The 13,230-nt window shown below is 34.3% G+C and overlaps 1 protein-coding gene across 4 annotated transcripts in view; it reads left to right on the top strand.

Moving 5' to 3' along the window:
* The window catches only part of LOC120776177 (lateral signaling target protein 2 homolog), a 70,546-nt gene extending 62,652 nt beyond the window's left edge, over positions 1 to 7,894 (top strand). For 3 of the 4 annotated variants that reach the window (XM_040106810.1, XM_040106802.1, XM_040106794.1), the window contains exons 3-6: positions 3,210 to 3,350; positions 3,432 to 4,172; positions 4,287 to 5,812; positions 5,879 to 7,894. In XM_040106810.1, the coding sequence (XP_039962744.1) occupies positions 3,210 to 3,350; positions 3,432 to 4,172; positions 4,287 to 5,812; positions 5,879 to 7,082 (3,612 nt within the window). In that variant the 3' untranslated portion in view covers positions 7,083 to 7,894. The remainder of the gene's footprint in view (positions 1 to 3,209; positions 3,351 to 3,431; positions 4,173 to 4,286; positions 5,813 to 5,878) is intronic. The other variant, XM_040106818.1, reaches the window with a different exon arrangement.
* Positions 7,895 to 13,230: the final 5,336 nt, after the last annotated feature.

Below are 13,230 nucleotides of genomic sequence, written 5' to 3'. Positions count from 1 at the left end.
GCGTGTGTATATTTGTATTCGAGAGATTGTTTACATTTCATGTTTGTGTATGCATGTGTGCGTGAATATTCACGTAATTATCAGATAGTTTTACTGAGCACTTTTATTTAATCGATTGAAAATAATGGGTGCACACATACACACAGACACATGTAAACCTACGTGTGCTTGACTATAAATTCGCAAATTATTTGCCGGATGAAATTTGATTATTTCACTTTATGACTGATGTTGTGATTACTGCTCGATTATTCAAAAAAAATCAAAGGAATTCATAAATTTGGTCTTCAACTGGCGTACACGTGCGTGTTTCGTAAAGCGTGTGGGCACAAATTTTAAATAATCGAATCCCCAAAACTTGCTCACAATAATTGGGTTGTTGCAAATGCTGTGTGGCACGTAGCTCCGTCTGGAACCAGTTGCGGTGTCACCAGGTTTATTTCGAAAGAAGTACAGACCGATAATGACCAGACCAAAAACCACACCAAACTGTCAATTTTCGTGAATGTAATGGTTATTTTTCTTTATTGGCGTAGACACCGCTTACGCGGTTATAACCGAGTTTACAACAGCGCGCCACTCGTTCCTCCTTTTTACTGTTTGGCGCCGATTGGTAATTCCAAATGTAGCCGGGTCCTTCTCCGCCTGGTCTTTCCAACGTAGTAGAGACCTTCCGCTTCCTCTGCTTTCCCCTGCGGGTACTGCGTCGAAAACTCAGAGCTGGTGTGTTTTCATCCATTCGGACGACATTACCTAGCCAGCGTAGTCGCTGTCTCTTAATTCGCTTAACTATGTCAATGTGGGGTTATATCTCGTAAAGCTTTTCGTTCCATCGACTGCGGTATTCGCCGTTGCCAATGCGCAAAGGACCACAATCTTCTGCAGAACCTTTCTCTCGAAAACTCGCCGACTCATCAAATGTTGTAATCGTCCATGCCTCTGCACCATGTAGCAGGACAGAGATGATGAGTGATGAGAGAGGGCTTTTGCTTCTCAATTCCCTGCACAGTCCGAAGTAGCACCTATTGACAAGAGTTATTCTGCGTTGGATTTCGGGCCCGACATTGTTGTTGTTAATACTGATTGCGAGATAGACGAAATTGTCTACGACTTCGAAGTTATGATTGTCAAGATTGACGTGGGAGCCACGTCGTAAGTGTGACGACTGTTTGTTTGATGACAGGAAATATTCCGTCTTGCTCTTTTACTATCACACCCATTTGTTTCGCTTTCTTATCCAGTCAATATAATCGGCCTACGCCAGCAGCTGTACACTCTTATAGATGATTGTACTTTCTCTATTCAGACCTGCAGCTCGAATAATTTTTTCCAGGAGTAGATTAAAGAAGTCAGGAGTCACCTTGTCTGAAAATTCGTTTGGTATCGAATGTCTCGATCATGACGGAGAAAAAAAAGAAAACAGCCTCGAATGAGGGACCCCCTTTTAATGACGACCACTGCACAATAAAAAAAAAAAATACGGATTATTCTCTCAATTTTACTTTCGCTCTCTCTTTCTTTGCATATCTCTTTTTCTCTGTCTTTCTCTCTTTAGTTCCCTCTCCTTTCTTCTGTATACGTATACGAATTAAGAATGAAGCTTAAATGATTTCATACATTTAGGCGTTACATGAAGGGGTTACATGGGTTTCCTTGCGTAAGAAACAACCCTTTCGCAACAATTTTTTTTTTATATAAAAAATGAATTTTTTTATTAGAATTTTTTATTGTTACAAACATACTCGTACATACACTATTAACAAAGAAATTCTGAAATTGTTGGAGAAAACTAGTTTAAACCAGTGGTCCTCGGAAAAAAATGTGCCGCGTTGGCAGCATAATTCCTTACGGGATCATCTAAAGCGTAAAAATATGTGTTTAAGTTAAAACCTTAACTTCGAACGTGGATAAAGGAAAAAGAAATGGAAATTTCGCGACTTTTTTTCAAATAGTTGTAATAGAAAAAAAATACTTCGTCCAAGTATTTAAGAACTTTATCTCAAGAACCTGTGTAAAATTTCATCAAGATCGGTGGAGAAGTTCTCGAGAAATCTTGCCAACCGATTTACAAAATACAAACATCGAAAAAAACATGTTTAAAGACGGCGCATTTAGACCAGTTAGCCTCGAGCACACAAGTTCTCAAAGCTGTATCTCCGAAGCTATTACTCGGAACAACTTGAAAAGGAAATAGGACAATATTCCAGAGGTGTTTAGAATTTAATAAGACAATACAAAAATCGATTTTTTGAAACGCGTAAACCTATCAATAATACGTGATATATTATATATGTTAAAAAAATCTTTAAAAAATTATAAAACATAGAAATTATAATTAATTTAATTGTTAATACAAATTTTATATTTTTAAAATTGTATAATAAGTTTTATTTTTATATAAAAAAAATAAAATTTAATTAATTAATTAAATATTATTACTTAAAATATTAATTAATTGTTTTTTTTTTTTTTTTTTTTTAATTTTTGTTTTTTAATTTTTTTCATATTACAATTTTTATAGATTTGTTAATAATTATAAATTTTTTTGTTACATATTTTATATGAACATTTTTTATTTTTTTATTTTTGATTTTTTTATTTTTGATTTTTTATATTTGATTTTCATATTTTATATAAATATTTTCGTGTCTTTATTTTACTATTTTTATAATATTTTGATTATTTACTGTTAAAATAATGTATTCTATAACTTGAATTTCTTATTTCACTAAATTACATTAATTATTTAACAGTAACTGCATTCATATATTATAATAGAATTTTCTAGATTACGAAATGCAAGTTTTTTGATTAGTCCAACGAATTGCAAATGCAACAAACTGTCAAACTACATATTATTTGCCTGTATTTCCTCTCGCTGATAATGCAAGGCACTCAATCATTGCACTGTCAGCCCATTTAGACTGTCAAGTGCGAAAATACTCGTAATAATTTTTTTTTCTCAAACTGAATACAAGATGAATTGCATGGCACGGTAATTATTGATGGAAATTTCGTAATTTGTGCTATTTATTTACATTGTTTTTGTGTTGTATATACAAATATAAAAACGTTGATGGATTTCTATTTTTACACATTAACATTTATAATTTTATGGTTATCTATATATGTACATATGTATGTATATAATGTAAGTTAAAGTTTGAAATTGGATTCTTATAGCATTTTCCACCACTTTATACTTACAGGCAGATGACAAATCTCTACTAGCACGCTTCTATCATGCAGATCGTTCACTCACAGCCGTCGCCAGCGAATTGGACAGCTTCGATGGGCGCGCAGAGCCAGATCGCTGTTCACGTCTTGTCAGCCGGCTGCGACAGGGACAGGTAGTATCTCTGCGCTTACTTTACCAATTGCTTATACAAATAATTATAATTTTTTGTTTTTAATTTTTCACTCTCTCAAAGGACAAAGTACTCTCCATTACTAATTTAATAATGGAAGAGCTGCTTGGCGACGAACGTCATCCGCGTGCGTTTCGTGCGAAATTTCCCGAAGAAGTGCTGCAGGAAAATTTGGCCGGTCAGTTATGGTTCGGCGCCGAGTGCCTTGCTGCCGGCTCATCGATAATGCATCGCGAACAGGAGAGCAAAGAGATGCGTCCGTTGGCGCAGGCGGTCACAAAGAGTTTGGGTAATGTGCGTAGCTTGTTGCGTGATCAGTGCCTTCGGAATAATGTGCCGAATAGCAAAACACTACATTTGGATATAAACGATTCCACCACAGAGCAATTGTATGAGAGTTTGAAAATATTCGATCGTTTATTTGCCGAATTCGAGTTGCGTTATGTCAGCGCTATGGTGCAGGTGAAAACAAAGGACGAATACGAGATGCAAGAAATGATTTGTGTGCTCTTTTCGGAGACTTTGCATCGTGCGCTCAAATTGGGTCTCATCGATCAGGATAAAGTGGATACATTCGATCCGGCTTTAATGTTCTCCATACCACGTTTGGCAATTATAACGGGTTTGGTAGTGTTTCCTAAAGGACCGCTCAATATGGATATGCCGGCCGATCAGTTGTCGGAAATGTTTCGACCATTTCGCACAATACTCATCAAAATACGCGATCTACTGCGTGCGTTGAGTAAAAGTGAGCTGCAACAGTTGGAGAAGTTGCTATGCACCAATGAGGACATTCAGTTAACGGTGAGTGCGAACCAAAGTTACTTATATTTATCTTGTATTTTATAGTCGTGTAAGCTCTAATAATTCTAATTGAATATTACTAATAATAATTTTTCTCCCATCCCACCTTTTTAGCTGCCGGTAGGCACCAGCAGCATCGAAGCGCCGAGTGAGGATCAACGGAACAATAACAGCACCACTACCAGCACGAATGCGTCTATCACACAAAATCCTGCCAGTAGCACAACCGAGGAAACGCTTGCCCATCCTCTGGAACAACGAAACAATAATTTAACCGGCACTTCGCCTAACGCTACTACCTGGGAGACGCAACTTCATACTGCTAACCCCAGCACAATGAGTCCGAAACATCCTCCGAGAACTGTTAAAACAGCAGTTGGTGGTGGCGCAGGTGGCATCGGCACATCCAACAACGGGAAAAAGTCCCATTGTAATTCATGCAGCCATCGCTCAATATCGTCGGCCTCTAGTGATAGTTCGGCGCTATCCACACCCGCCGTTTCGCCGACTCCATCACATTCGATTGCATCGACAACGTCTGCAGTATTGAATAGTTCGACTACCTCACCGGCAGACTGGACCGATGACGACGACGATGATGAGATGGATGGGGATGAAGATGATGAGCGCGATGAAGAAGAAGACGACGTTGATGTCGATGATGACGATGATGATATGCTGGTTAATGGGGGTGAAGCTGACGAAACCGACGATGACGAAGTTGTGATCGGTGATTGTGAGAACGAAGACATGGTATCTGCCGACTGTGCTACCGGCTATCTTATTCCAAATACAAATTTCGGCAACTTGCTGCAGCCACAAGAAGTTCCTTTGACGGGCAATTTCATAGCCAGTGAAGATGATGCTTCCAGCAATGCCAATGTGGAGCTGGAAGAAGACCAACCAAACTACGCAGATGTTCCCACCACAAGTGCAGCATTAAGACGTCTACGTCTAAGCAGTCAAACTGAACAAATCTCCATTGAGAGTGACGATAAAGCGACAATAATTGCCGCTGCAACAACAACAACCACAACACCCTCACCAAAGTCATCGTCAGGTTCACAAGGAAGCAGCGATAATCTGACCAGTCCCAATGGAAGTGATCAAATGTCTGCCTGTAGTTGTGAGCCTGCAAGTTCAACTTCATCGTCGTCCACACAAAGCAACAATAGTGCGCCGAGCGGGAAACAGACAACACAGCGTCATTGCAACAACCACCATCATCATCATCATCATCATAATGAGCACAGTAGCTGCACGCCTACGCAACCACACAGCGCGCACAGTCATCAGAGCCCGCCAAGTCGTCATTATCCTTACCATCAACACAACCATCATCACCACCATCACCATCATCATCATCACCATCGGCATAATCGTAGCCGCAATGAACAAGCAACGAAGGCGAAAAACGGCACTGCTGAGGAAAGTGTTAGCAGTGACGCCAATTCGGCGCAGCTCGCGAGTTCAAGTGATGTCAAAGAGGTCACGAAGTCGAAAATGACCGCCAGTCAAAGCAACACCTCGAGCGTAGATAGCAGTAGCGCATCTTCGTTGTCGGAAGTTGTTGCGCATCCGCTGCAAGCGCCCAGTGAAGTCAGCCAGGCAATAAAAGTGGCTACACGCAAACGTTTCAAGTAAGTGTTCGTGTTCTGCTTGGTTTTTGTTAAACAATTTAACATAACCCAATTTTTTCCTCATAGAAGTATCGAAAATCTATTGCATCGTCTCTTCGTATGCATAGCCGGCGTGGCTGATCAGCTGCAGACCAATTTCGCCGCCGATTTGCGCCAAATTTTGCGCAGCGTATTCCTCATGAATATGTCGCCGGCGCAAGAGGATTTGGATATACCCGAAAAACCAAAGGAATCGGAATTATTTGAATTCCGCGCGTCCGAACAAGATGTGATACAGGAGAATGCCGGCTCCAATCAGAGCATTTATTCAGCCGAAGAAGTTAATCCCGAGCTGGACAGTGTATTCCACAATAATGGCGGTGGTAGTGGCGGCGGCAGCGGTTCAGGCAGTGGCAACAACAGCAGCAGCAGTGTCGGCGGCTGTAGCAACAGCAACAATCGGCATTCCCTCGGCGGCGCCATACAGCGTGGCAATACTATAGACGTGGCTGAGTCGAACGCAGCGCCGTCTAGTGTAACAGCCGGTCGCGTGCATGTTTGTCGCAGTCGTAGTTTAGGTGATCAGGATCATAGTGATATTGGCGCGACGCCTGCCTCATCCTCTGCCGCTGCGAGGGTTGGTAGTCAGAACAGCCGCTTAAGCGCCTACATAAGCGGCCAACGGCAGCGACGAAATCGTAACGACTCGGTGGGCAGCACATCGCCCATATCATCGTCGTCGTCCTCATCATCTGCCTCGTCCGAAAATAACTCGCCAATTAGCCAGCGCACATCAATGCCGCACACCGCCAACAGTCACAACCACCACAATAACAATGTTAACAACAACAACAATAATAATAACAATACACCAGCCAGCAGAGCATCACCACCGTCTAGCGCGCTCATAGCACCGAACGCATACGCGGTCGCCGCTGCCACCGTAGCCGCCTCCAACGCGATGCGCAACGCCAATGTGAATGCACGCATTTCGCCGCCCGCCTGGGTGCCGGACGATAAGGCGCCACGCTGCATGAGCTGTCGCACACAGTTCACCGCATTCCGTCGGCGTCACCACTGTCGCAACTGCGGCGGCGTATTCTGCGGTGTCTGCTCCAATGCAACGGCACCATTGCCCAAATATGGACTGACAAAGGCGGTGCGCGTTTGCCGCGATTGTTACGTGAGCGAGATGCGCGCGAGCGCTAGCCCGACGGGCAGCAGCGCCGCACGCTCGCCGCCCATATCACCGCGTTCCAACGCGTCGGCGGCAACTGCTGGCGGTTCGTAGAAACACGACTTTGTAGTGCTGGATTTGGCCGGCGTGTAGTTACCAGGACACTGTTGGAGAAATGTGTAAGCATGGCGCGCACTTCTGCTGCTGCTGCTGATCAGTTGCCACATACATTTGTGCAGCATTTTACACTATATACGTATTTCCATTTTTTGTTTTATTTTTACTTAGCGATTAGTTACACAATGCGAATGTGTAAAGTATGAATTGTATTGGTCCTTAAGTTGACAATTACAACTGTGTGTTTGTTGTAAGCCTGAAATCTTTTTATTTGTATTTTTTTAATTTTCGAGCTAATCAGCCTTAAAAAAGTCCTTCAAAACTTTGTTTTTAGTAATTCGTAACATTGGCTTTGTGGCGTTTGCATTGGGGAGCGCGATTCTCTGTGATTACCTACATGTACCGTTATTTGAAATGCTGCGTGGTGTTGAAATCAAGCTTATTTTTCACAGAAGCTGTTTGTCTCACATTGTTTTTATTGTATTTCTATGTGGATTTATATTTTTACTATCGAAAGTTCTCTTTCCTTTTTAAATTTTCTCCTTTGCACTCTGATTTGTGGTTTAAGAGTGTCCTACTACTCAAAAAACTATGACAGCTGTCATTACGTAACATATTGTCATTATATTTATGTGTCTAGCATATTGTAGATCGAAGCCTGTTAAAAACAAGCTAAAATAAAACAAAAAAGAAAAAACATATCCACAATTTATAAAATGAGAAGATCAAGCTGAGAATATAATTTCTTAAACTTTTTTGTTATTTTAGTCGGCTCAAATTTTATGTTATTTTCATAAAAGATTTTTAAATGATATATGTATACATATAATATTAGATAAAAAGTGATATTTTCTAAACAAATAATGGTAAAAAAATTAAAAAAATATTAATAATTAAAATTATATAAATATACCATTATATCAAAAATAACGAAATCATGCTAAAATTTTTATTAAAATAAAAGTATGTATATGAAATATAACAATAATGTTGATAGTTAAACAAAAATTATAATATTAATTAAAATAATATGATAATAATAAAAAAATGAATCAATTAAAAATATTAAATCATAAACAATTATATATGAAACCCGAAAATTAATTGTATACAAATATTTGCTATTTGAAGCTTTGTGATAAAAAACTATTTACGCTGAAATATCAAAAATAATTATCACTAAATTAAAAACAAATTATTAATTAAAAACACAAGTGATAAGAAATAAAAATATTACAATTAAAAATAATTAATAATAAATAAATTAAAAAATACAAATTTATATTGATAAACAATTAATTTATATTTATTAAAATAATAAAAAAAGTCAACAAAAATAATCGAAAAAATAAAAATAATTAATAAAATATATAACTTTATCAAAATAAAAGTAAATAATTTAGATGTGAGACAAAAAATAAAGTATTAAATTAAATATGCAAACTTTTGATATTTGAAAATTGTGTGATAAAATTTTTTTATGTTGAAATATTAAAATTAATAATTAATTCATTAAAATAAAATAATTATAAATAAAATTATTATATACTATTATTATATTATAAAATGATTACAATTAAAAATAGTAAAATGTAATAAAAAATTAGTTAGAATAATAAAATAAATTAAATAACTAATAAAAATAAAATGAAAAAAATTAGCTATAAAACCCAAAACTAAATTATTAATAAAAAATAAAATTAAAGATGTAAAAAAATGATGAAATGTAAAAAATTATTTATGTTGAAAGGTCAACATTAACACTTAATGAATTTAATAAAAAAATAAAGAAATATAAATGATAATAAAAAAGTAAACATAAAAAAATAACTAACTTATAAATAGTAATAAGTAAAATGATAAAAATTAATAATAAATAAATAAAAATAAATTCAAATAAAACAATAAAAACTAATAAATACGCTATAAATAATTAAATTATATGAAAAGTTATTCTTATTGGAATATTAAAATTAACTCTTAATGAATTAAAAATAATTAAGAAACATAAATAATAATAAAAATAGTAAAAATAAAAAAAAATATAATTAAAAAATCATAATTAATTTAATTAATTAATTAATAATAAACAGAAAATAAAAAATAATAACTTTTTTTTAATAATAATAAAAATAATAAATAACAAAAATAAACTCAAATAAAACAATCAAAAGCTATTAAATAATGGTAACGCAATAAATAATTAAATTATATAATTTTGATATGAAATCCATAAACTTGTTATATAAGTTTATTTTAATATATAGTTAAAACGTTGTGATAGAAAAGTTATTTTGTTGAAATGAAAAAACCATATTAATTAATTAATTATGAAATAAAAAAATAATAAAAATTTAAAATAAATTAATATTAAAAATAATTAAAAATTTTAAAAATATAACCAAAAAATTAATACCATATTTTTTTTAATTTGTATTAAAAATATATACGTATGTACATAATAAAAATCAATATAAACTTTTAAATAAATAATCAGAGAAAAAACAATTATTTCCAAAATTCAAAAAATAATGCGACACTATATAAAAATAATAAAATACAAATAAAAACCGAAAACTAATAAATAAAAAAATTAAAAAATTTTGTTATGTTGTGATAAAAAAAAACTTATGTGGAAATAAAATAAAACCTCCAAAATAATTATTTATGAAAAACAAAAACAAATAAAAACTGCCAAATAATAAATTGAAAAAAAGTTTAATATAAAAATATAAGAATAATGCAAATAAAAAGAAAATTACAACATAAAAAAAATTTTAAATAAAATAAATAATATATAATATTGAAAATTTATAAAATATTTAACATATGTATTTCTTCATTGTGAAAAAAATTGCAAAATAATAAATTAATATAACAATTATAAAAATAATACAAATAAAAAGAAAATTGTAACAAAAATGCAAATTAAAATAAATAATATATAAAACAAAAAAAAATATTTTTATTAAGGAGCCAAAAATAAGTTATACGATGTATAAATATATATGTACATATGTATGTATATATTTCTTCTGATATTCGAAATTGTGTGATAAAAAATTTTAATTTTAATAAAATATTGAGATATCAAAATTCATTTACTTTTAAATTAAAAAATTATATATATTTACAATATTCATTTTCTTTTACGCGAACAGCTGATTTCCACAAAATACACCGCGCAAGCATAAAATTAAATATTCAGCTACAACAACACTATAAATCTTCAGTTGTAGCTCATAAACGCAAGCTCCCCTGCCGCCAAGTGTCCACACCAGTAATGCATAATGCTTTTAATTTTTTAAAATTAAACCCTTTTCGAACTGAACTTTAAAGTTAAAGTTTCGTAGCATAGATGGAAAGTCACCAACCACAGTGTATGTATGTATTTTTTATGTACAACTTAAAACTTGGTCTATTTTTGTATAACTTAGTAACTAAAAAAATTACAAAAAAAGTAAAATAAATAAAAATGTAAAAGTAAAAAGAAAAATAATAAAAAAAGAACATAGACAACTGTTAGTTTTGTAGCAATAAGAGATTTTTGTATTGTATTTTTTAGTGAACGAGGGTATGAGAATAATTTTCTAAATAAATTTCCATAATAATAAAAATTATTATAACAATATTAAAAATGATTACAATAATAGTAAATAACAATGAAAATAAAATAAATAATAAAAATAAAAGCAGCAAAATAGGCGCAAAATCTTTTTGTATTGCTGAATTGCGTTTAGTTTGAGATGTGTGATGCTAAATAATCGGATGAATTGTAAAACTAGCGTTTAGTGCATAGCGAAAATTCTAAAATAATTTGCAAAATGATTTTTTGTGTATAAAACAAAACAAAAAAAAACATGGTAAGCAAGCGTGGTAACGAGTGATAGAGAGAGAGGAGATTTACACACATTTAGTCTTAGATTTATTGCATTGCTTTTGTAATAACGGTAATTACAATTTTGTTTGTACGACTCGCTGAAGTGTCTTAGCAATTGTATTTATACTAATTAATGTTTGTTTTGTTTTTGCTTTTACTATCTACTTCGGTTTCTTATGTTTAGCTAATCATTATATACGATTACCACATGATTACTTCACTGTTGACTATTGAAAACTATAATTAATAACATTTTTTTGTTTGGCAAATATTTGCATGAATTAAACTACAATTAATAACAAGTTTTGTTGCATTTGTTTATGTTTTTGTAATTGTACCAACTGAAAGTGAAATACTATATATACATACATATATATATATAATTTTTTTTTGTTTTAAATAAATATGTACGAAATTGCCGAAAGTAGCTGCTACAAATAACTGTAAGTTTTATTATTATTATTATTCTATTGGCCAAATGTATTTATATATAAATAAAAACTAAAAAAAATAATAATTTTGCTTAAAATTAATTTCTTCCAATGGGAATTCAATGATTTTGTGATCTATTATCTGTTTACTTTTATGCAGTTTATTTACAAATTTATTTTTATGAATAAGAAGAAGAGAACAGCACTAAGAATTTTCCATGTCTAAATTGAAAGCTGGTGAATCGCAAAATAATTTGTTGAGAAATAATTAAATAAATAAATAAGTAATATATACTTACATTATACACACACAATGTATGAGAAGCGCCATGTTTTTTTTACAGAGGATGGGGGGAAAACAAGGTCGAAGTTGCAGGCAGTATGCATAGCAAAACGTAAGGGGTTCAATTTACTTGTGAATTTCAAAACATCATTTTTTACTGAATATACATATAAAGGGTGAACCAAGTAGAGATACTTTTTTCAATAGCCCTTTTTGACAGATCACGCGTGTGTCGTGTTAAGCTGTCATGTTATTTTTGTTCAGTATTGTTTGGTATTTCATCATGAAAAGATTTAACAACGCTTGATCAACATTTGCAAATCGTTCAGCTTTATTGCAAAAATTGACTTTCTGTAAAGCATGTGTTTTGCGCGCTTTGCTGAATTTACGGTCAAGACCGTGGAGAGTCGATTCGGCGCTATTCCCAGCAACTGACTGATTCTGACTGACGTATTGAACGACTTGACGCATTTTACTTGACCTTCCCAAGCGACATCGCTTCGCTCTATGGGCTTTTGAAAAATTCCAAAATAATCCCACGTTTTCGAGCCAAATTTCGTTCAACCATGATCTGGCTCAATCGGTATGTAAACAATCAAAGTTGCCACATTTAGGACGAAGAGCAACATAAAGAGTTTCGAGAGCTACCATTTCATTAAGAAAAAAACAACGGTTTCTCCAAAAATGATAACGGTGAGAACATAACCGACAATGGCGACCTTTATTACGCCACGATAACCAACTATTTGATGCCTGAAAAAATATAGTTGAAACAAAAATTTGGCTTGATGACGAGTTTCCGAACACTATTCTTCTTCTTTACTGGCGTAGACACCACTTACGCGATTATAGCCGAGTTAACAACAGTGCGCCAGTCGTTTCTTCTTTTCGCTACGCTACGTGGCGAGATTCTAAGCGAAGCCAGGTCCTTCTCCACCTGGTCCTTCCAACGGAGTGTAGGTATTCCTCTTCCTCTGCTTCCCCCGGCGGGTACTGCGTCGAATACTTTCAGAGTGGGAGTGTTTTCGTCCATTCGGACAACATGACCTAGCCAGCGTAGCCGCTGTCTTTTAATTCGCTGAACTATTCGGAGATATTCGAGCATAATAAACCTGAGTTTTTGCATCGATATCTAACAATGTGTGAAACATGGCTCCATCATGTCACTCCGAAGTCGCGTCAACAGTCATCCGAGTAGACTGCACTCGCTGAACCCGCTCCAAAGCGTGTAAAAGCGTAACAGTCGGCTGGAAAGGTTATGTCGTCTGTATTTTGGGAAGCACATTAAATAAATTTTTATTGACTACCTTGAAGACCATCAACAGCGACTGTAAATGCCCCGTATCACAATTCAGAGAAAACGATGTCAAAAATCTATGAACTGGGCTTCGAATTTCTTCCGCATCTACTGTATTCTCCAGATCTGGCCCCTGCGACTATTTCCTGTTCTCAAATCTAAAAAAAAAAATTGTCGCTGGGAAGAAAATTTCGTCGAATGAGAGGTGTTCAGCGAATCTGAGATATTGAAGCAAAGGACAATTCGTACTACAA

This window comes from Bactrocera tryoni, chromosome 1 (assembly GCF_016617805.1).
Source record: "Bactrocera tryoni isolate S06 chromosome 1, CSIRO_BtryS06_freeze2, whole genome shotgun sequence".
Lineage (NCBI taxonomy): Eukaryota > Metazoa > Arthropoda > Insecta > Diptera > Tephritidae > Bactrocera > Bactrocera tryoni.
This window is presented reverse-complemented; position numbering and strand designations above follow the sequence as displayed.